This window comes from Phacochoerus africanus, chromosome 8, assembly GCF_016906955.1.
Source record: "Phacochoerus africanus isolate WHEZ1 chromosome 8, ROS_Pafr_v1, whole genome shotgun sequence".
Lineage (NCBI taxonomy): Eukaryota > Metazoa > Chordata > Mammalia > Artiodactyla > Suidae > Phacochoerus > Phacochoerus africanus.
In genome coordinates, this window is record NC_062551.1 from 114,907,952 (window position 1) to 114,933,044 (window position 25,093).

The window sequence follows — 25,093 nt, forward strand, 5'->3', positions numbered from 1 at the left end:
ATCAGAGATCTGATTTTGCGATGCACTATTTACATATGTGAAATATCCAAGGCACCAGATAACTATTTGGTCTAATTTTATTTCTAATTGTCTTCATGCAAAACCTGCATTAATAGTTGTTGATGTGATGGTTTTCTTCTTCAGACTTGTGGTTACTTTCAGTAAAATATATTATTGCTTAGCACCTAAAATATATTTTGCTTAACTTCAGATTTACTCACATATACTCAGGGTGAAAGTAAATGCTCTTCTACAAGTTAGGTTTGGGGGAGTTTTGTATGTTTGTTTTACTTTTCAATTTTAATTGTCACCATAAGAAGAAACCAACGAAATGAAGCCATTCTTTTTCAGTAGAGTCAAGGCTAGCTGTTGCACTTCCACACCATGATTAATTTATTATTCACTTGGTACCTTCCTAATAAAACTGGTCTTGAGCCTGTGAACTTTTCTTTCAGCTTCCAACAAAGGATTTCATTGCTTTAGGAATTGAGGTGTGTCTCAGTTTTTACCTGGGAGCAAAAGTGATGCAAGCGTTTCTGATGAGACCAATCCTCAGGTTAGGGTGGGGAGGAGCTGCATAACAGGCCATCTGCAGACTCCTGAAGACGGCAGAGACGCTGAGAAAGGGCTGTCCTTAGACATCGGATGTAGACAGTTGGAAGGACTAAAGCAGCAGCTCCCTCGGATTTGTTCGCCAGGAAAATCTGGGACAATGGCTTGGCGCCTTTTCAGGACCACAGGGGCTCTAGCCATTTTGATGGTAAGTCCTAATTTTTTTTCTAATAAATACAAACTTTCCCTGTTTACTTCGTTAGAGAACATTATATTGCTGAATCCCTATTATAAATTTTAAAAAGAGTTTGGTGGAAATAAACACTTTAAAAATGAAACTAAAGATTACCAATTTCCCCCTTCTGCTGTCTTTTTAATATTGTAGTTTCACATAGAAAAATAAGCCAGAGAGAAATGAAAGTCACCAGTTAGCAATTCTTAATTAACAAATTAAATATTCCTGGTCTCAAGTCTATTTTCCACAAGGCTTTCACTTTCTTCAAAGTAATGCTCTTTATTCATCTTTTTTTATTCATGCTTTTATTCTGATACACAAACTAAAACATATAAAAGGAAATGAGGTCTATTTTCCGAAGTTAACATATCTCTTAAGTCTATGGCTAAGAACTGTACATGCCTGGTCTTGATGCCTGGCGTGTTTTTATGTAGTCAAAGACCATTGAATTAAAATCAAAGAAATGTTTGACTCTAGAGAAATTGGGAGTGTTATTAAGAAAATAGTGTTTATGTTTAGCCATTATATGCAAAAGATATCCAACATTTGGGGAGGAAAAAAAAGACAGAATATTTTATAAGCCACTTTTTCAGAAGAGGAAGTGATTTTTCACTGATTAGGAAAGTTTTACATAGTATTATTTAAAAGAGAAGTGGAAGCTGGAGAGCAAAGCACTAGCCTGGATGTTACAGACTAGTTTGTTCCTTAACTGCATTGTTTTAGTGAAGAAAAGAATTTGTCACAATATTATCAGTTACACAAAGATATCAAAATAGTGAAATATACCATAATGAGTATTTTAAATTTTTTTTCTAAGACTAATTCTTCACCTTATCATAATAAGTTGGGCCTAAGCATCAGTTTCCCTCATCTCCTCATCTAAAAATTGAAATAACTGGACTTCAAGGAGTTACTGGGAGATAGATCTCAAGAAAGAACTTTGTAAAAATTAAATATGTTTAAAATTAGAATAGACTTGGGAATTCCCACTGTGGCCCAGTGGAAATGAATCTGACTAGTATCCATGAGGATTGTGGGTTCAATCCCTAGCCTTGCTCAGTGGCCACAGCCTACACTGCTGTGGCTGTGGGTAGGCCAGCAGCTATATCTCCAATTTGACCACTAGCCTGGGAACTTCCATATGCCACAGGTGAGGCCCTAAAAAGCAAAAAAAAAAAAAAAAAAAAAAAAAGAGCCTGCCTGTGAGCCAGAGTTTCCCAGCCTTCCCTCTTATGACGATGGTCAAGCATAAAATTGGTATCACACCCTTCTGTTAAGAGTCGTTTCTATTATAACAGTATAACTAATTGTTTTGGTAATCTCATGAATTTAATTGACTCAAGAACAGTGTAAAGAGCATGGCAGTTGTATGACTTCCCCACCTTCCCAGATGGTCATTTCTGAACTAAATGAACTGCAGGCAGTCTGATAAACCATCTGTCCAAGCCAATGACCAACATGGGAAGCTAGGGGATGTGCAGCAGTGATGCTGGAATAGTGTTGACATGGAATTGGACTGTCACAAGCTTGGTGGAGGTGGGAGGTGTTCTTTCCCTTCTTTGACATGTACCACTCTTGGTTACCCTTCTGGAGTGATTGTGAGATCATTATACTGAGGGCTGTTTAATTCATCTGTGTATCCCCAATGCCTACCATAATACCTATCTTACAGTGGACACACAATTGTTTGAAGAACACATAAATTAATGGATGAATAAGGCCTCTCTAAACTGTATTTCTCTCCCCCCCATAAAGTGCCTCTATAATGCTAGTCATGGAGGATGCTATGAGATTTAAGACATTTTGCTCCCCTCAGAAAATTTTACCGATACACAAACACACAAGCTATTTAAAACAACAGTACAACATCATACATTATCATCAGAGAGGTCTAGATCTGCTCTGCCCAATATAGTAGCAGCTAGCCACATATGGCTATTACCCACTTGAAACATGGTTCATTGGGAGTTCCCATCGTGGCTCAGAGGAAATGAACCTGACTAGTATCCATGAGGATGCAGGTTCAAGCCTTGGCCTTGCTCAGAGGGTTAAAGATCTAGTGTTGCCGTGAGCTGTGGTGTAGGTCACAGAGGTGGCTCCAATCCTGTGTTGCTGTGGCTATGGTGTAGGCTGGCAGCTACAGCTCCAATTTGACCCCTGGCCTGAGGACTTCCATATGCCATGAGTACAGCCTTAAAAAGCCGAAAGAAAGACAGGAAGGAAGAAAGAAAGGCAGACAAAAAGAACGAAGGAAGGAAGGAAAAAAAGGAAGGACAAAAGAAAGAAAAGACAGAGAAGAAACGTGGTTATTCTGTATTGAAATGTGTTGCTTAAGTGTAAAACATACAACATATTTTGAAACTTTGTATGAAAGAATATAAACTATGTCATCAATAATTTTTATGTTGACTACGTATTGAAGTGACAGTGTTCTTTTTAACCTTTTAATAGGATTAATTCAAAACTGAAAATTAAATACACGGCTCACATTTGTGGTTATTATAGTTTTGCTGGACAGTGCTGGTCTACTCTCAATGCTTTATTAGTGGAAGGCAGTGTCAGTCAGAAGTGAGGTAGGCAAACAAGGCTCCATGGACCAGATGAGATTTGAGCTGCTTTTAGATAATTATACATGGGCCACAGGAAGATACTGTTGATTCTCAGACCAGCACAAGCAAAGGCAAGAGTAATTACAGCATCTACCTAGGGGCCATGGACGCAGTGGTTTGGCTGGAATAACAGTTTGCATTGGAGAACCTGGACCTGAATTAGGAAGGCCAAGAAGGGTAGGACTGAAAAGTGCATTCTGTGAAAGGCAATGAAATCCTTTTAGAAGTAGGGAGTCACCCAGAGTTTCAAAGTGGTGTGGTGATGGGAAAAAACAATGTTTTTAAAAGCATGATGGGGTGGGAACGCACATCTGTGTTGTTAAAGGGTGGGGTCTGAAAGTTGGAAGACCTGTTTGGAGGTTTTGAATTACTTCCACCATCCTATGACCATACAAGGGTTGCCTAGAGAGGGAAGAGAGAAAAGCCAAGTCACAGACCTCAAGGTATGCCTGTACCACTGACTCACCCCAGGCCTTGTTTCCTCAACTGTCACAGAATAATCATATCCTCCTGCCTAACGAGAATAACTATATCAGAATAAAGCAGCTATGTGTGCAAAACGTGCTCTGGAAAATATAAAGTGCTTTGTAAGACTCTTAATTCCTATTACTCATGATATTTTGGGAATAAAGATGATTCTTGGTAACTTCTTAATATTCTGCCTCCCTAGTTTAAATAACCACCAACATCAGTTTTAATAAGTCAAGAAAAGGCCTATAATTGTCTTGAGTGGACTAGTATGTCGAAAACAGGAAAAAAAATTAAAACTATATTTTAAATGATTATGACACTGAGTGTAGGGAAATAACATATTTTCAAACTTGGAGCATTACTCAAAATTTCAACTGTTGAGTCCTCTAGATTAATTATTTGAGAATGGAAGTCACAGGGAACACCTGCCTATTATTGAAAAATGTAGTATTTATCAGTCGTCCCACGTGTGCTTAATCTATTTCACATAATACCAAGTAAACATTTTGGAGGAAGGATTTGTAACTGAAAAATACCCAGAGATTTAACCTTTTGAAAACAAAGTTTGTCTTCAAAGAAGACCACTGGTCAGTGTTTTATAGTCCACAAAATATGAAACACTGTATATAATACTTCTATAGCATCTGGACAATAAGCTATTTAATTTCATAATTTCACTGTATGAAGTAGGTTTACTTACTACAAAACTAATACAGATGTTTCAAATCCAAAGATTTTTAAAGCATAATATTTTTAAAATGTTAGTAGTGTTTGTGTTGGAAAAAAGAGAAAAGTAGTTTAAATACCAAGTTCTGAGGTGAATACAGCAGGACATTGTTCAACCACCTTCCTCTATAGAACATGAAAAGGTTAATTTTTAAGAAAAATACTGTACACTAAGAGGCCCAAATTTTTAATAGAAGGAAAAATCTTTTCTCTATCTTTCCTTCTTTTCATTGATGATGCAATCCAATTTCCAGTGCTAATAAACATATGAAAATTAATTTCCCCCTAAATTTCTCCAAAAGTTAAGATTCTAAAATCAGAATAACCTTACCATGCAATTCCAGCCAGCCCTGGCTGACTTGGGCAAAATTTAGGAAGGACGTAATTACTTTTGCCAATTACCACTCCCATTTGCTTAATACTCCAAACTGGTTTTCTTTTGGAGCTAGAACACTCAGTGTCCATGATATTTCTCATAAACCTCTTAGCCTTTGGCTCTTCCTTTCCAGTCAAGAGTCAATCTGATAGCCTAAGGTGAGGGCTTGCTTTGGGAAGTTCATCAAGAGAAAATTACATAGGTGATTGGTTACTATCCGTAATTATTATATGAATAATTAAATCTGTGTAATATGCACACTTTTTTTGCATGGCCACTTCACAGTTGGCCAGGCTGTACACTGTACAATGCCAGGTGGAACATTCACATAAACTACAGATGTGAGCAGTGCCCCCTGGAGTTGTGCAAGGCACAACCTATACAAGTGTACAGTAGGGCACTGGTTCTTGTCTCTGATGCTCAAAAAGGAGAAAGTTCTTATGTGCCTTTTTGTGAATAATAATAATAAAAGATCACTTCATATCACAGTGGCTCTTTTTACACCTTTTTTTAAGTCCAAATGACAGAAGTAACTTACACTTACTAAGTAGTTACTGTAGGCTAGGGTTCATCTATGTACTTTAGACCCATTAATTCATTTAATCCTCACAAAAAAAAACTATAAAGCAAGTAGAATTATCATCCCTATTTTACAGATAAAGAAACTGAAAAATTAAGTAATGTTCCCAAGTTATTCAGTTGGTATATGGTGAGACTGGGATTTAAATTCAGGGATTCAGGATCCAGTGTCCAATTTTGTATCACTATTCTTGACTGCAATATACACTTCATTCAAAATGAGTACTTGAAAACACCCACGGTATTTGTTTTACTTAGCATTTCTATCATAATGTAAGGCTTAACTTTTTAGATTGAATTTACTCTAAAAATCAGTTATTAAAAATTGAGTTGTCCTAAATTAAATAATTTTAAGTAATTAAACATATATCATTTTTGTTCAAGGAATTTGCCTTGATAAAGACAAAGCTCCTTAAAATACATTCAAGTTTTTTAATTTTAACAGTTTACGTATGTGTATATACATATATACATAAAGCCAAGAGATATCATAAAAATCACTCATTTCTTCTGAGTTCTACATATGGAATTGATTCATACATGTATTGAACAACCTCTGTGATCTGATTGATACATAAGTAATCATTGTGTCCAACCAATTATAAAAATAATATTACCAACCTACATATATTTCATGAATTTCTCCAAAAATAATAACTTAAAGTATTAATAAATTGAAAAATCAAGTTGAAAAATTATAATGATTTCTTTGAACTACCGAATTCATTCTACAAATTTCCCAGAGGGGAGTGGTTGTGATCCACTCTTGTCCCATTCTGAGAAGAGCTGGTCATGCCCTGGGCTGGCTAGGACTAGCTCCCTGGATCTAATGCATAGTCTAACAGTCTGCCCTTTCCCACACTAAAGCCTCAGATTACTCTAAACAAAACCTTAGCCAAACTCAGTAAAAAGTAACTGTTATTATACATTATTTTAAAAAATCCATTCACCATATCCTCAAAATATATTTATTGTGAATGTACTGTATTCAATAGGAAGCCTAATGATAGAAGTACATACATTTTACCTAACAAATAGGGCATATGGATATCAAATTACTTTATATCATATGTTCTTTTAAATTTAATCATCTGATTTGCTTTTAATAAACTATTTCAAATTATTATCTATACCAAGGTATTTAGGCCGTATCAATGCTTTGAAAATCACATAACCAAAATCATACCCAGGAAACAAGAGGAAGAAAGAAAAGTATAGAAACGCTCAAGAGAAGAAACGCTTTCTCCATAGTGGTATTTCCAATCCAGGCCACAGTATAAGACAACTGAGTTGATTTATGTTGTCAAGCAACTATTGAAATATTTATTAAATATTCAAATAATTTTATGAACAGGTAACTAGAACAACTAAGTAGCCACATATTAGGTATTAATTAACTGAAATAGTAAAGTTTTTTAAAAACACTATTCAAAATAATGCAAGGCTTCGATTGTATTTCCAAATACATATATAAAGAGCCCTGCATTATTTAAAAGTGTTTCTTAGTAACTGCCCCACGTTCCTAGAAACACAAAAATAATCATATTTTCACAATATTCCCTAAAATTGGAGAACATTTTTGGTGGTCTGACTTTAAAAGAGAGAATAGGACAGAGTAAAAGTCTGACTGGATATCATCTCTAAGGACTCTGATTCACTGAAATGACTGAACAAATAGAAAAACTATCATCAATGCTCATTTTCCATAGTTTAGGGTTTGTCCTTCCATTCTTCCCAGGAAAACAGAAATTCTGCTTTGATGTCTATTAGAAGAATCATTCTCTGTGGGGCTAGTACAAACATGACTCATATTTTCTAGATGACTCTTCCCAGTTTTCCTGTAAAAGGGATTGCACCTGGCCCATCCCTCCCCTTACATGTGGCTGAGTCGGTCTTATGAGCTGAGAAAGGAGGAGTACAATTACCACAATGCTCTCTCCAGTCTTTTCTTCCAAGGAATCCATGATATTGTTTAACAAAGAGCAGTAAAGCTGTAAATTTACTCTCACACCTGTTATAGCCACAAGTAATAGTCCTTTTTCATGACAATTTCAACAAACATCCTTTGTTATCAAGATTTTAATGAAGAGTTCCCATTAACTGTGGCTCAGCAGTTATCGAACCTGACTAGCATCCATCAGGACTCAGGTTCGATCCCTGGCCTCACTCAGTGGGTTAAGGATCCGGAGTTGCTGTGAGCTGTGGTGCAGTTTGCAGACGAGACTCGGATCCTGCGTTGCTGTGGCTGTGGCGCAGGCCAGGGTCCAACTGGACCCCTAGCCTGGGAACCTCCATATGCTGCAGGTGTGGCCCTGAAAAGACAAAAAAAAAAAAGATTTTAATGAATTTTTTATAATGGAAGGGTTCCAGCATCCTATGTCTGATATGGTTATTACTTTGGTTCAGACTGGGACTCGTCTTTCTACTATAACCCTCCAAAATAAATGATGTAATAAACCTACATAGTTTCAGAAATAACCTCAGCCTTTGCCAGGAAGAAATCGAAGTCGACTGCCATGTAACTTTCCTTCTACAACTGGGTTTTTTTTCTATTTATTTAAGCTGGCTTTAGATAGAATCTAGTGTAGTCATGATGTGCACACTTCAGAGTCAGGCTTTGGAGATTCAAATCCTGGCTCTCCCAAGGCTGTTAGCTGGAGCAAAGTATTCATTCTTTCATGTTTCCATCTCTTCATCCATGAAATAGGGATTATGATAATAGAATTTCCTTCAGAGGGCTGCTGTATTAAATGAGATAGTAAATATAAAGCTCTATGAATAGCAACTGACACTAAAAAGCGGAATTTCTTTTCTTCTGATTTATTTTTCACAATTTTTTCCCTACCAGATTCTCTTCAGATCATATAACCAGTAAGTCAGAAAATAGCTGTTAAACATCTACTGAGTGATGAGTATTGTATGAACAGCAAGGGGAAAAAAATAATACAGAAGCAATGATTTGGAAAGTTTGCAATTCTTTTGGCTTAACTCTGTAATGCACATAAAATAATAAGAAATAATAAATCATGGTAAAACATTATGGGCCTAACTGCATGGTAGAGAATAGGTGATACAGAGGCTCAGAAAAGGAGTCATCAGTAAGGACAGTTTCATGGAGACTGTTGGAACATGAAATGATTTTAAAGGATGAGTAACATTTAAATGTGTGAAGGGAAAGAAGAAAGCATTCCAGGTAGAAAACAAGACAGAAAAAGACACAGATGAAGGTCCTCTATGCTCGTGAGAGAATATAAACCCTAGCTTGCCTGGACTCATTGTATCCTCATTTACTTTTTTCAGGTAAGTGTGAAAATTAAGCTCAAATTTAAAGTGAAGTAGTAGGGCAGAGATACGCAGCTGTCCCACTGCAAACAGAACTTGTGATTAGAATAGCATATCCCCATCTCTTACTTTTTGTTCTCCAAATCAGACTAGTTCCCTTCCATTCTCTGAACTCTTACGTAATGAAAAAAAGTCTTACCCTGCAATGCAGCTAATACAGCGCTGCCTTTGTTCAAATCAACAGCACAGGTCATGGCCTTTGTTTTTTTGTTTTTTTGTGTGTGTGTTTTTTTTTTTTTTTTTTTTATGGTGGCATCTGCAGCATATGGAAGTTTCCCAGGCTTTAGGGGTCAAATCAGACCTGCAGCTGCCAGCCTACGCCACAGCCACAGCAACAAGGGAGCTGAGCTGCATCTGTGACCTACACCACAGCTCTCGGCAACACTGAATCCTTAACCACTGAGTGAGGCTATCCTCACTCATCCTCACGGACACTATGTCTCAGGTTCTTAACCCACTGAGACTCACAGCATCAGGTTCTTAACCCACTGAGTCACAATGGGAACTCTGCATAGGTCAGGGCTTTTAATAATCTCCTGTGGTACCTTCTGGAAGGTTATCACAATGATGCTCACCAATGTTTCCCAAAGCAATAGTTTCCATGGTTCCCTGGAAGGGCTTATAGAGTATCCAGGTAAAAATGCCTGGTGGCTACAACTGTTAGGAAGAATTTTTAAAAGTCTAATATATGCTCTTGTATATCATTAAAATTTTGTAGTCAGATTAAAGAACTGGGAGGACCTGTTTATACCAAGAGTACTTTCTCTTTTCTGGAAGGATTTTACCCTTTGAGTACTGCTTCTCCAAATCTGCTTCTTTTGAAATCGGGAAAAACTCTCATATATATGAAGAGCAGAATGTAAAAACCAGGAATATTATCTTCTGTAATTACTTATTTGAAGAATTTACATTTAATTTCACTTTATTTAAATGTCTACAGGTGGTCCTATTGGTTCATGGAGAATTGAGAATAGAGGTAAAGTATGAAAAAGTTTTTTGTAATTAAAATAATAGTTTTGTTTAAAAATTAAAATTGTATTGGGGAAAAATAAACATTTATTTAAAGTTTTAAATTATTTAATAATTTAATTGTGAAAATAAAATTAAGACTCTAACAACTCACTCAATAATGTTTAAATGCCAACAATGTGAATCATTATTATAATTTATCTCATGCATTCTTCCTTCTTAAATAAATCAACAAGTTTTCATTAAACTGGTCCTATGTGCCCCAAACAGTTACATATTATGGAATGCATATAGGAAATACAAAATATAATTAAATGCTAATATTAAAAATCATACAGCTTTGCAGTTGGTTTGGTTATTTAATGTTTTTTTTCTGCTTAATGGTGTGAGATAGAGCAAATTAGACATTTAACAGTCTTAGATATCTTGAAACACAGGGGGCTTCTTAACTCTGTTGTCTATAATTAATACTCGAAGCAAAAATTTCCAACAATGTGTGTAATAAAATGAAATCACTTTTCACATAAGACAAAAGGACAACATGGAGAATATGAGACAGAGGTACAACAAGCCAAAAGGAGATACAAACGTGAATGGGTGAAATTTGCAAGACCCTGCAGAGAAGGAGAAGACAACTCAAAGAGAAATCCAATTGCCAAAGTAAGTCTTTTGAGCAGAGGCAATGTGAGTTTTTTTGGTGTTTTGAGGGGGGTTTGGGGTTTTTTCTTTTTTGCCTTTTAGGGCCACACCCACGGCACATGGAGGTTCCCAGGCTAGGGGTCCAATCAGAGCTACAGCTGCTGGCCTACACCACAGCCACAGCAACATCAGATCTGAGCCGCATCTGTGACCTGCTCTGCAGCTCACAGCAACACTGGATCCTTGACCCACTGGGTGGGGCGGGGGATAGAATCCGCAACCTCATGGTTCCTAGTCGTATTCATTTCCGCTGCACCACGACAGGAACTCCAGTTTTTTGAATAAATGTCTTAGATGTAAATTAAAATAATATTGCAATTCCAATTACCAAGATGCAGAACAAATAACCTGGTATCTTCATTACCAACAAAAATATGATAATAATAGTAATAACAATTTAAGAGAGAGAGAGTTAAAGGAACTACAGCTTCCAGAGCAATAAAAAATTAGAGACATATCAACCAACTTCAACAGAAGGCCTTTTGGGATCCATATTCTAACAAATAGAAATTATTTATATATAAATACACATACGGATTAGTGTCCTTAACTTTCTCTCAACCTTTTACCATGACCATGGTGACCACAATCTGGGCAAATATTCTAAAGCCACAATGATTAACACGCATTGGTCCATGCTAGTTAAGAGAAGCAACAATTTGAATTAATTTCACATTCTAGTATCTGGCAAGGCAAAAAGTATACAGCACAGTGTCAGAAAGCATGAAAAAAATTAACAGACGACTTGAGCCTTATGGAGACAAGGAGGGGAAGGAAGAGGCCTGAGTGATGACCACCTTAACATTTTGGGTATCTTGGGCTGCAGATTACTTCAGACTTTCAAGCAACCCAGAAAATTACCTACCGCATTTCTGGAATAGGAATTGACCAGCCCCCTTATGGAATCTTTGTTGTTGACAAAAACACCGGAGAAATTAACATAACAGCCATTGTTGATCGTGAGGAAACCCCAAGCTTCCAGGTGAGTTTGTGCCCTCGTGCACAGTGGCTTGAGAAGGTGATACTCTTCTACTGGTTAATTTAGAAAGAGATGAGTGCATGAATCCATCCACCGACAAATAACAATATTAGTCCCTCTACAAAGAGCCTCCTTGTAGGGCCATGCCTCTAAAGGAACACCTCAGAAGGATACAGGAGCGAGCCCTGAACTCCAGCACACTGCTTGCCAAGAGCTTCACGCTGAGGGGTGGCAGCACCATCACAGAGGAAGGGGCAACTTGCCCAACTGGTCTGCCCAGAGTTGGCACTTTTTCCTCCTTTATCTCCTCTTTGGGGAAATATTTTTCCTCTTTGCACAGAAGGGCTGTACGTGCCAGGAGAGGCCTTATCTCTACAAGTTTTAATAGTAGGCCAACTAAGTTTGTAGAATGTTAATTAACATTTCCCCTCCTTTTCTAGATTACTTGTCGTGCTCTCAATGCCCTAGGACAAGATGTAGAGAAACCACTTATACTCACGGTCAAAATTTTAGATATAAATGACAATCCTCCAGTATTTTCACAAAGTGTATTCATGGGTGAAATTGAAGAAAACAGTGCTTCGAGTAAGTCTTTTGTAGTAACTAACACTTTTAATTTTTTTTTTATTTTTAGATATAAATATTACCATAGTACATCATTTTTCCAAGCTAATTTATTCTCTGAGTTTCATCAGTAGTTTTGCGGAAAAAGTCATCACGATAACCTGGGTCTCCTTTTTTTCTAATATTTGTAGTTGAGCTAGAAATAGTATCAAGTCAAAGCTTATTCTAGTCACAAAGCTAAAGAGGTGGCTTTAGGAAGCCTGAATGCATCAGCTGGACTTTTGTAGATTATAAGGTATAAAGACACAGTCACGTAATTGGACAATTTGGGGGGAGAGGAGAATTACAAGCTTATTCATCAAGGGGAAAAAATAAAGATAGAAAATAGTCTCAAACTCCACACAGCCAAGGCTTAACAACAACAAGAGGATTTTTACGGAAGGCAGCACAGTTCATCTGATTGAAACAGTTAAGAGGTATTACAAATGACATGTAATTTTTTTATCATCCAGATAGTTTTCATCTTAAAAGACAAATGTCAGTTTGAAATTGTGTTGAATATTTAATGTGAACATGGTGTCAATCTTTACATATACTTTAATAAATGTCTTCGGTATTCCTAGACTCACTGGTGATGGTGCTCAATGCCACAGATGCGGATGAACCAAACCACCTGAACTCTAAAATTGCCTTCAAAATCCTCTCTCAGGAACCTGCAGGCACACCCATGTTCCTCCTAAGCAGACACACGGGGGAAGTCCGCACTCTGACCAGTTCCCTCGACCGAGAGGTAAAGCAAGGCCCTGAGGAGCACGCAACAGCGCAGACGCGGTTGTCAAAAAGCCCAGAGAGGTGGCATCTTTCTACCTGAGAATGAAGGGGGAAGAAAGGAGCTTCCCAGGGCTCAGCCCAGCCAGTCTAGGGAATCTCTCTGCACTCTAGCAAGATCCTGCTGGGGCATCCTGTGCACCTAAGACCTGCTGCGGCATCCTGTGCACCTAAGACATGCACAATCAACTGTGCCTAAACAAATGAGTCTCAGCACCCCTGTGGGAGCTAAAGTGGGAAATTGAAAGAAAGTGCTGTACACACAGACAGGGACTAAACTGGGGCCAATCCCTCCTAGGACTGACGAGAAGGAAATCGCATCGATGAAGGGGGGAATTTCGATCTGGAATAAGGCCTTCTCTGATATCATGCTTTTTCTCCTGGCTTCTTGTCATTTTACCCCTGCTTCTGGCCTCTGAAAAATCCCCTTCTCTCCCCTCCATTGTCCTACCAGCATATCCCCATTAACACACCCTACCCCATCGGACTCCGTATTATGTTTATACAAATGATTTTTCTCTTCTTTCTTCCTTTCTTTCTTTTCTTTTCTTTTTCTTTCTTTTTCTTTTTAGGGCTGCACCCATGGCATATGGAAGTTCCCAGGCTAGGGTTCAAATCAGAGCTACAGCTGCCAGCCTACACCACAGCCACCACAACGCAAGATCCAAGCCACAACTGTGACCTACACCACAGCTCACAGCAATGCCATATCCCCTTCCCTCTAAGCGAGGCCAGGGACCAAACCCACATCCTCATGGATACTAGCCGATAAGTTTCCACTTTGCCGCAACGGGGAACTCCCAAATGATTTTTCTGAACAGACCAACAGGTAAATTCTATAAGCAAGCTCCTCTCATTGTCCATTTTGGCTCTAAGTGTCCTTTCCTGCCCTAAGAAGCTCACAAAAGAGAAAACTTGTACTAGACCCAAAAAACTTCCACCCAAGCAACCCCAGCCTCACATACCTTCTCTTTGATCCCTCTAGAGAATGAACCATGAACTTGAGTATTTTTGCCTCCTTCCCACAGGAAGCAAATAGTTGCCATTTGTATCCCTGGCACTAGAGATTAATTACTTTCCTTTATCTTTTCTCCAAATTTAGCAAATTAGCAGCTATCGTCTGGTTGTGAGTGGTGCAGACAAAGATGGAGAAGGACTAGCAAGTCAGTGTGAATGTAGCATTAAAGTGAAAGATGTCAATGATAACTTTCCCAGACTCAGAGAATCGCAGGTACGCCTTTCACTCCTGATAGAATTATTTTATATATATTTTATCTTATACTTTGCCATCTTAGTCCAGGATTTGCCTGCTTGCTGGCTTTCATTTAAGGTCTCTGCACTTTGCTTTTAAAAATAAGATTTTGTAAAATATAAGAATTCAGTAACCAGCTAGGTGACAATATAGAATTTGAGAATGAATGACTAATGCCATTTAGAATGAATATAATCCCTTTAGATAACACCTGAGACTATCCTAAATTCTGCTTCTCCTTTTTTTTTTTTTAAAGTATATAGCACGTATTGAGGAAAACACTTTAAGTTCTGATTTGCTTCGACTTCAAGTAATAGATCTGGACGAAGAGTTCACAGATAATTGGCTTGCAGTGTATTTCTTTACCTCTGGAAATGAAGGGAAATGGTTTGAAATAGAAACTGATTCCAGAACTAATGAAGGCATCCTAAAGGTGGTTAAGGTAAGGTCCAATTTCCTTTCAGTGGGAAAAATAGTCTCTATTAATCAAACTGTCATAAATATTCTTTATTTATTTATAACTAATAACATCACTTCTTTATAGAAAACTTTAAAAACACCTAAAAGTGGACAATTTTGAAAACCCACATAGCCCTATCACCTAAGGAAACTTAATATGTTGACTGATTTCCTTCTGAGCTGTCATACTTTCTACAGAAACACAAACACACTAGTATACATATATTGATGTATATTAATAAATATTGGTGTGCCTGCTTTATGCACTGAAAGTAAAACACATTTCCTGCATTTAACTCATTCACTCTCTACAACTGAAGTTAGGAAGAGACAAGAATACATGGAACTGTGGCTCATGAATCTGCCAACTTGTTTTAAATGGATTAGCTACAGCCCTCAGAGGGGGGAAAAATGCAACTTTTTCTGGAAAATGGAAATGTATAAATGAAACGCGCAGAATAAAAAAAAAATTGAGTCAAACTTTTGTTTAACAGACTTGGCTGCAGCTGACCCTCCATCTCAAAATTCTTTAAGGCTATTAATGCCTGGATATTGTATAGACTAGAAAAATATAACCACTATTTCAGGACATTCCTTGGCATAAGACACTAGATGATATGGGAGCTTCTTTCTTTAACTCCTTGAGTCCAGTAGAATGACAGAGCCATAGTATTCCCTTAACAGGGAGATTGCTGGAATTCCAGATTGCTGGAAGCCACATAAGCAGTTCCCATTTCTCTGCTTTTCAGAAAGTGGGTTACAACCACCCTCAGATGCAAGGGTTTTGTTATAAACCCCCAGCAATGCCTAGGAATGACTTACTCTTGGTCTTCCTGTTGTCACTGAGTCTCCCAAACTAGAAACCTGGGCCTTATCCTTCAATCGCAGCATTTTCTCACTATCTAGAGCCAGACATCAAATTCTGCCCTAGAAATTGTCCTTAAAGTCCAGCCCTGGACTTCCTCCTTACAGCCTGAGCTCTACCCGGCCCTGCCCCCCTCCGCCTAGATGCTGGCAACCCCTCCAGACAGACGTTCCTGCCTCCTGGGTCTACTTCCCTTCGTTCTCCTTCTACCACATTTTTATTAAAGCCAATTTGGACCAGTTACTCTTCTCTTTAAAAGCTGTCCTTTTTCTCCACTGGCTGTGAAACTGGCCCTCAATCGAGACTGCCTATTTGTTTTGTTTCTTTTGTTTTGGTTTTTTTTTTTTTTTTTGCTGTGATTTGTGATAAGAATGCATCTTTATTTTATATTATAGTTGATTTACAGTGCTATGCGAATTTCTGCTGTACAGCAAAGTGACCCAGTTATACACATATATACATTCTTTTTCTCATTTAATCTTCCATTGTGTTCTATCCCAAGAGATTGGATATAGTTCCCTGTGCTATACAGTAGGACCTCATTGCTTATCCATTTTCAATGTAATAGTTTGGGGTTAGTGGAGTCTGCCTATTTGAATCATCTCAGCGTCTCCTAGCCGTGGGCAGGTGGGAACAATTGGTTCAGTCAGTATGTGGGGAAGGCCAAAAAGTGGTTCTTCAAGGCTCCTCCGGGAAGCAAATACGCAGCCAGGGTTGATGACCTCTTTGGGCCTTTGAAATGACCTTCAGCTCCTCAGAACTGTATCTAAGGCCTCTCAGCAGCCAGCTCTCTATCACCTTCTGTAATGCTGACCATTTGCAACTGTGTTCACTCTGCCTGGACAAGTCCTCCTCACCCTGAAACACTCTGCTCACATGAAAACTTCTCAGAAGTCTTCCTCGACTTTCTCAAGTACAAGTCTTCACTCCCTTTCACACAGAGACTCTACCACCTCTTTTGTCACTTACCCATTGTCTTATCATTACCTATTGAAGCATCTTTCTCTTCCTCTCCACTAGGAAACACCGGAGCCCACAAAACCTGTCACAGCCAAGTTAAAACTCAAGTCCCCATCTCCTACCTTAATGTATTTTCAGTTATACACAAATATAACCCAAATGAGCATTTCATTATCTCATCACTCTTAAAAGATTTACTAGCGAAAGGAAAAAGCTATTCTGAGATTCCTCAGGCCTTGAGTTGGACTGTCTCAATAAAAGGGCCAAACAAAGAGTTATCATACAAGGTTATCTGAAGATGGTTTTATGAAAAATTAGTGGGCCAGCCACTCACCACTTTGCAGAGGGCTATTTGCCAAGCGAGTTCATCAAGATAATTTGCCTTTGCCACCAAGGAATTTTTAAGTCAGGAAAGACATTGCTGCTCATGAATCTAATGACTATTTCATGAATGTCCATAGCTGTCATTTACAGGAACACATTGTGAGCCTTAATTTGTTCAGGCCTCACACAATCTGATGGAGTAAGGGAGTTTCTTTCAGTAGTGAAAAGTTGAGCTTCAGAGATATGAAATATTCTGCCCTGAGTCACACAGCTATTAAGTAGCAGTATCAGGATTCAAACCATGGTACATAGCAAATTTGGGATTCTTTCCACTGCACCACATAACCTAAAGAAACCATAATCATGTTTCGTTAGTCTAAAAAAAAAGAAGTACTCTACTTTCTAAGTATCAGTTATCAAACTGAAGTTTTATGAGTTAAGAATTCTCAAGGCTTCTCGTCACAACCTTACAATGATCTATGAAAACATTTTGCTGTATATAGAAGCAAAGGATTCATTCATAGCACATAACATGGAGTTCTCTTGTCTTCTTGCCAGTTCATACTTTGGGGACACTTCTTTTCTTCTAATTTTGTTTTTAATCTAGTCTCTAGACTATGAACAGCTACAAAGTGTGCAACTTGGTATTGCCGTCAAAAACAAGGCTGAATTTCACAAATCAGTAATCTCTCAATATCGAGTCCAGTCAACCCCACTCACAATTCAAGTAATAAACGTGAGGGAAGGAATTGCATTCCGTCCTGCTTCCAAGACATTCGTGGTCCAAAAAGGCATAAGTAGCAGAAAATTAATCAATTATGTCTTGGGAACATATCAAGCCATTGATGAAGACACTAACAAAGCTGCCTCATCTGTCAGGTGAGATTTTTTTTTAATATCATATTATTCCTTGACATCGTTTTAATACATAAATCATTACAAAATAACATCTAAGCCATTCTATGCCAAGGATACAAAAGAGGTTCAAAGCTGGCCAAGTCAAGGAAATATATAACTCAAGAAGAGGCATGTGTTATGAGCAAAAGTAGCATAAACATAAGTTAAAGTGGAAACTAAGAAAAGAATGACTTGGCCCATCTAGAGAGAGCAGAAAAGAGTTTCATGGAAACTTTCAGTTGAGTCTTAAAAAAAAGTAGAAGTTCAGGAGTTCCCTTCATGGCTCAGTGGTTAACCAACCTGGCTAGGATCCATGAGGATGTGGGTTTGATCCCTGGACTCACTCAGTGGGTTAAGGATCTGGCATTGCCATGAGCTGTGGTATAGGTCACAGGTGTGACTCAGATCCCACATTGCTGTGACTATAGCATAGGCCAGCAGCTGTAGCTCCAATTCAACCCCTAGACTGGGAACTTCCATGTGTCGCAGGTGCAAACCTAAAAAAAGCAGAAGCAAAAAAAAAGTACGAGCTCACCAGAAGACCGTGTTCCATTCAGACAGACTAACACAAAGACACATATGCCTAAAATATTAGGATACCATGCAAAGTAGTTGCTGTAGCATAAAAAGCAAGGACATAGTTATTTTACTGAATAGAGCAGAAAATTGAAAAACCAGGCTAACATATACTTAAGGATTATGAAAGCCTCCTTGTCCATGATAATATGTTAATTCTCTGCTGCTTTTTATAAAAGTATATTCAATGTCTTATACTAAGTAACAATACACTAAATATGAATGGGTCATTTTCACTAGATAGGTAACATTCCATGTTTGAAATAAAAACTATTATTGTGTTCTATTACAAAACAGATACATCTTGGGACGTAACGATGGTGGTTTGCTAATTATTGATTCAAAAACTGCTCAAATCAAATTTGCCAAAAACATTGATCGGGATGCTACTTTCATAGTTAACAGGACAATCACAGCTGAGGTTCTGGCCATAGATGGTAAGAAAAATACTTTGTTTTTAGGGAAACGTGACTCGAGTTGGCATTTCTTTATGAGTAATAAGTGATTACAGTTATTAATATATTGCCCTTATCACTAGATAAAGTTAATTATCTTAGGGGCTTTGGGTCTCAAGTCTGAGGCAGCTAAATCCAGGAGAAGATAGCGCATTCCAACTTCTCAGTAGATTTTTTTGGACCACAGAGAATTCTGTATTTTGTCCCTATCATTTGCTGTGGTTGGGGCAGGAATTTCTGCGTTTGAGAAGGTGGATAAATACTGTACAGAAAGCCTATTAGGGAAGCTCAACTCAAATGTGAGGTGCCTTTGTGAGTTACTTACAGAGAGAATCACTTAGAGAAACCTCAGGAGCTTATATGATTGAACAATAAAAATTCTCTGAAATGTTTTCAAAATAATATTCACTGACTGTTGTTTGTTTGCTTAAGTGTAAAACTAATTTATGCTCAAGGCAATAAGCAAACATAAAAACAAAAGAGTAAACACCAAAAATCATATTATCTAGGAAAAGAGAAAAAGCACTAAGGGAAACAACAGAAATCATTCATAATCCCACCACTGAGAGATTTTTTTTTATTGTTTTTGATTATCAGCATTAATTTTTTTCTTCAATAATCTTATGTATCTTGGGTAATAAAAACACATCATTGTTTACTCCAAATACTTTGGCCCAAGCTTTAGAAGCAAAAATCTTTCACACAGTCAGGGCTCATGCAGTAGGTTACATTTAAGAAAACTATTTTTATGTTGATTTCATTTGTAATCAGTAAATCCATCACACTTATAGGTCTTGGTTCCAAATATATTTAGTTAATAGCCAATGCTACTAATTAAAGACCTCAGCCAAGTTGATAAATTTAAATTTGCTTTTAACAAGATGTGGAAATGGCATGACATCTTTTTACCTGTAGGAGTAACAGATACAATTTCTCATTGTAGGAGTAGGCACGCTACTTTGGCTGCATGCATGCAAGAGAAATTTTAAAAGTTTATTTATTTATTTAATTTTGATACGACATGTTCTGTCCTTTAACTCTAAAATGTTACTCTTATAGAAAACACGGGTAAAACATCTACAGGCACCGTATATGTTAAAGTACCTGATTTTAATGAAAACTGTCCCACAATTGCCCTGGAAAAGGAAACAATCTGTAGTTCATCACGTTCTGTGGTTGTCTCAGCTAGAGCCGTGGACAAAGATAAATTCACTGTCCCCTACACATTTTCACTGGAGGATCAACCTCTAAAACTGCCAGTTGTATGGAGTATCGCATCACTGGATGGTGAGTAACTATAAAGCTGCTTCCACAAATGAAAGTTGCTGCTGCTTCTTATTTCCAGAAGGATAAAAGAGAGCTCACTGAGGAGCAAGTCCTTTCCAAGAGCAATTTAAAAAATTTTAGCAATGAAGATGTGGTCGTAGCCTCATGCATTTCTTCTCTTTTCAGAAGAGAAATGGAATGATACAATGTTAGCACTATTTAATATTTTCTGTTTTTGCATAGAGTCCAATTTTTGTATAATTTTCTATTTTTCATTTTTTATCTCTACCTCCACAGTACACCTTCCTCACTCCCGCCACAAAAAAAAAAAAAAAAAAAGATTAGAGTCAGGCATCTATTTTATTGCAGAGCTGTTTAGATTTCTAAATACATAAACTTTTCCTAACTAAGCAGGCTGTCAGGATATGTGAAGCACTGGAGGGGTCAGCTCAAGTCTGTCACTCATCTATCACCAGTCAGGAATCTTGAGAGCATGCTGGACTGAAATTCATAAACCCATTAGCCAGTGGGAAAGAGCCAATCCATTCTTCCTTTTCTCCTAACCTTTATCATGCTAATTTTACCTGCTCCATGTTTTCCAGGAGTCTCACAGAAAAAGCTATTAGACTTAATAAGAATCTTCTCCCTTTGTGGATTTTATTGTGACCACCAGTCCACTTCAAATCCCTTGTAAATGAACTCACTTTTCTCTAGCTCTTTTCTGAACTAATCTTGTTTCCTTTCAAGCATGTGCTTGCTCTCTGTTGCCCTAGTCATAGGTATCTTCCATTGCTAGTGTCACCAAAGGCGTCTTGTTCTCTGTGGCTTTCCTTCCTGGGGCTTTCCTGATCTCGGTGTAAGGATCTAGCTCCAAATTGTGCATTTGGCTCCAAGTGGGTTTACTAGACACACTGCCAGTGAAAAGATCGCAAAAGAAATATCATAGAGAGACAGGACCTGGCATTATATAAGCACCTGCTTGGGTGAGGCTGGGCAAGGCAACAGCGCTTGGACTGGAAGGATCAGGCACAAGGTTAAGGGGCACAATGGGGTCAAGAATTATCCAAGCAGCACAACCCTACAGCTTACGAGAGCTGCTGCTGGAGCCCGCTTAGAATGGGACAGCATAGAAATGGCAAATGATCACTGCTCCTGAGTCAGATAAGTAGCAGGCCTTCACCACAGGGAACCCCAAAATGCATGAGGCTCATGGGATGAGGATCGATGGGAGCAGCTGAGGTAGCAGCAGCCAAAGTGGGAATTCAGTCTTGAGGAGTCAGGAGCAAAAACATGGAGTGAGGCAGAGGGGACACATTTAGGGGGCACCACAAGAGTCCAGGGGTTGGTGTGCACTTAGAGAAGAGCGGTGAAGCCCCAGAAGGAGGAGGCCCCCATTTAAATGATGTCCACGTCCCCTCTTCCTTGGGGGCAAAATCAAGGTAGGACTGAGTTTTCACGCGGGAGAACAATGGGCCCACCTGGAGCAGACAGAACAAGGAGGAAGGACAGGCCCAGATACCCCAACTCAACCGTGTAGCCTCATAACTGCTCAAGCCTCACCCCACTGTCAGCCCCGCCCTTTGCAACAGTGATATCTATGGCAACTCTGGTTCTGTTCAAACAGAAGTAGTTTTAAGAGCAAAAGACACCTTGACCTACTGTTGATTTGTTTGTTCCCCACAGACACCTCCGCCCTCCTAAGAGCCCCACAGCAGATATCTCCTGGGGTGTACAGAATCTCCCTCGTGGTCACGGACAGCCAAGGCAGGCGGTGTGAGACGCCAGAGAGCCTGACTCTGGAAGTCTGTCAGTGTGACAGCAGGGATATCTGTGGAACTCCGGTTCCGACCAAAACGCCTTGGACCGAAAATGGGAAGAGGTCATCTTGGAAGCTGGGGCCTGCAGCCATTGGCCTGCTACTCCTCGGTCTTTTGATGCTGCTGTGTGAGTATGCCAAAGCGTCACTCTGCTTGTACCCAGTGCCTGCACCTACAAGTGCAGAGCTTCATGCTGCACAGGCAGTGCATCTCTGCAATTGTTTCAGAGGCGAAGCTGGGGGGAAATGGCATTTTCTGGGACAATTGGAAATGTTTAAAGTTAACATGCCAACAGTCTATACTTATCATACAGCAAAGCAATTATCATACAGCAAAGCAAGTCATATAAATTAGACACATAGCAAACAGCACAAAGGAACCAAGAAGGAAAAAACTAAAGCATGAATATTCTACACACTGTCAGTGACATCAAAATAATGACTTTATCCATGAGCACAGCCCTTTCTAACATGTCTTTTCCACATACAGGTCTCATGAGATTCTGAAATAAAAAAAGGACCCTGATGACGTAAATTTAGGGGATATGCATAAGATATCATAAGCTTGGAGCTTTAAGATGCACATCAATATATCACAGACTCTGAGAAGTTATTGCTTAATCCAGAATTTCCTCGAAACAGCTTTCCACGTGAAAATACACTCCTTTTAAGTCTCACATGCTGAAAATGATTAAGTTTAAGTTATTCCCACTGCGACACAGTGGGTTAAGAATCCAACAGCACCACCTCAGGTAGCTGCAGAGGCATGGGTTCGATCCCCAGCTGGCACAATGGGTTAAAGAATCCATTGTTGCCGCAGCTGCAGCTTGGATTCAATCCCTGACCCAGGAACTTCCATATGCTTCAGGCGCAGCCAAAAAAAGATTAAGTTTATTGAACACATTAGGGAAATTATGCCCATATATTATTTTTCAATAACAGTAAAATTTATTTTTTATTTTTTTTCTTTTTAGGGCACACCTATAGCATATGGAAGTTTCCAGGCTAGAGGTTAAATGGGAGCCTCAGCTTCTGGCCTATACAACAGCCACAGCAACACCAGATCCAAGCCCCATCTGTGACCACAGCTCACCGCAGCACCAGACCATTAACCCACTAAACAAGGCCAGGGATCAAACCCACATCCTCATGGATACTAGTCGGGTTCTTAACCCACTAAGACATAACAGGAACTCCAAAACTTATTTATTTAATAAGTAGGTTTCCAAAAGTTGCACTTAATATTGTGTGAATCAAACAGTATTTTGAATGGAACAAGTCTCTATTTAAAACAACTTTGTGGCAGATTTTTATATAAATAAAGCCTTGATAAATTCACAATAACTTCCCTAATTTATTATAAACCATAGGCTTTTAGAATTAAAATGATTTTCATAATAATCAAGTGTACTTCAACCTCTTCATTTAAATTTTGCTTAATTTATGAGATATTTTTAAACCACAAAGAAGTACAGAAAATTGCATGGCAAGCATAAATGCAGCCACAACTCAGACTTAACAGACATTAATATTTGCCATATTTACTCAGATCTCTTTTTAAAAAAAGAAATTGCCATATATATACATTTAATGGTCTCCTGCATATGCCTTGTATTCTCCTTTCTCTTTCCCCAAAAGTGTTTACCATTCTGAAGTTATCTTGCATCCTTTAATAGCTGAAATTTATACTCAGAGTTTCAGTTTTCCAATGTCATGTGAGTCACTTTCAAAAGCAAAAATTTTTAAATACATACATATATATATATATATATATATATATATATATATATATATATAAGTCTTTGTGCTAGCTTCTAGGAAAGGGGCCTTGATTCTAGTTGTCATGTAGTTCCCAGATTTATGCAGGTCTAACTATATGGAGAAATTACACCAAGTTAAAGTTATAATACATATAATAATGTAAAATATATAATAGAAGCGAATACTAAGGAATATTGCAGAGGCTTCTCAGGTTAAGGGAATCATCAATTTGAGCCTTGGAAAATGAGTAGGATGTAGTAAATATAAAAAAGAGGGAAAGTCGTGGTGCAGCAGAAATGAATCCGACTAGGAACCATGGGGTTGTGGGTTCGATCCCTGGCCTCACTCAGTGGGTAAAGGATCTGGGTTGCCGTGAGCTGTAGTGTAGGTCGCAGACGAGGCTTGGATCTGGCATTGCTGTGACTGTGATGTAGGCCAGCAGCTACAGCTCTGATTCGACCCCTAGCCTGGGAACCTCCGCATGCCGCAGATGCGGCGGTAAAAGGCAAAAAAAAAAAAAAAAGGAAAATGTTTCCAAAGAGTAACAGCCTGAGCCAAAGCCAGAAAACGCTTGTCAGGTTTTAGGAACCACACAGCCTTGGGAGGCTAAAGCAATCGGGAAATTGTAGAGATTGAAGGAGATGAAACTGGCAAAAGCTTTGGGACTAATCTGAAAGGGCTTACATACACATGGAAAGGAAAGTTGCTGAGAGTATTTGAATAAAAGACGAATATGATCACATCTGTATTTTAGAAAGACAACACTGGCAGTAGTGTGTACTGTAAATCTAAAAGGAAAGAAGAGTTAGGAGGTTATTGTAATAGTTCATAAGGCACAATGGAGCCAGATTTCGAGCTGTGGCATAAGACGAGAAAGGAAAGGATAGGTGAGCAAGGCATTATGAGGGTACACGGGGTGGATTTGGAGACAGTGGATAGGTAGCGTGGATGAGAAATCCAGATGAACCACTGAATTCAGCTGCCACTGAAACGATTAAATGAAACTGAAAATATCAGAGAAAGCACAGATAAGTATGGTGGCAATGATAAATTTGACTTTAAAATGTTTACTTTGAGACATGGATATGTCCTCTAGGCCACTGAACATTTGGGACTGTGGCTCAGGATGACAGTCAGAGGAAATACACTGTGTTATTCCCACAATCATATCTGCTTCATGGAATCCTATCATTTGCAAAATGGCATATCTTGAATTTTGTGCAGGACAGAACATACATTTTTCATTCTGTAGAAATGCTATCAACACTTTAAAAAAACTTTCCCTGGGTGCACATATAAAAACAAAATATATATTGCACACATGATGATAAACAAGATTTCTAAAAGATTATGCCCACCTAAAAATACTGAGCATATAGACATACATTAACCACCTTTCAAAACTAACTTGTCCAATTACAATATTCAACGCTTTCCATACATCCCATAAAGTCACAGAATTGAGAATGACAATAAAGAAAATCTTTAGAAGTATCACTTATATGAACATTAGGTTAAATTTTGAGAAAATTA

At 38.4% G+C, this 25,093-nt stretch overlaps 1 protein-coding gene across 1 annotated transcript in view; it reads left to right on the plus strand.

Annotated features, from left to right (window-relative positions):
• Positions 1–448: 448 nt before the first annotated feature.
• Positions 449–25,093, plus strand: part of DSG3 (desmoglein 3) — a 30,434-nt gene continuing 5,789 nt past the window's right edge. Inside the window, exons 1-12 of the mRNA XM_047794042.1 lie at positions 449–760; positions 9,831–9,866; positions 10,388–10,519; positions 11,385–11,540; positions 11,978–12,122; positions 12,725–12,891; positions 14,032–14,160; positions 14,438–14,623; positions 17,397–17,668; positions 18,560–18,699; positions 19,777–20,004; positions 21,667–21,927. Of these exons, the coding sequence (XP_047649998.1) occupies positions 713–760; positions 9,831–9,866; positions 10,388–10,519; positions 11,385–11,540; positions 11,978–12,122; positions 12,725–12,891; positions 14,032–14,160; positions 14,438–14,623; positions 17,397–17,668; positions 18,560–18,699; positions 19,777–20,004; positions 21,667–21,927 (1,900 nt within the window). The 5' untranslated portion in view covers positions 449–712. The remainder of the gene's footprint in view (positions 761–9,830; positions 9,867–10,387; positions 10,520–11,384; positions 11,541–11,977; positions 12,123–12,724; positions 12,892–14,031; positions 14,161–14,437; positions 14,624–17,396; positions 17,669–18,559; positions 18,700–19,776; positions 20,005–21,666; positions 21,928–25,093) is intronic.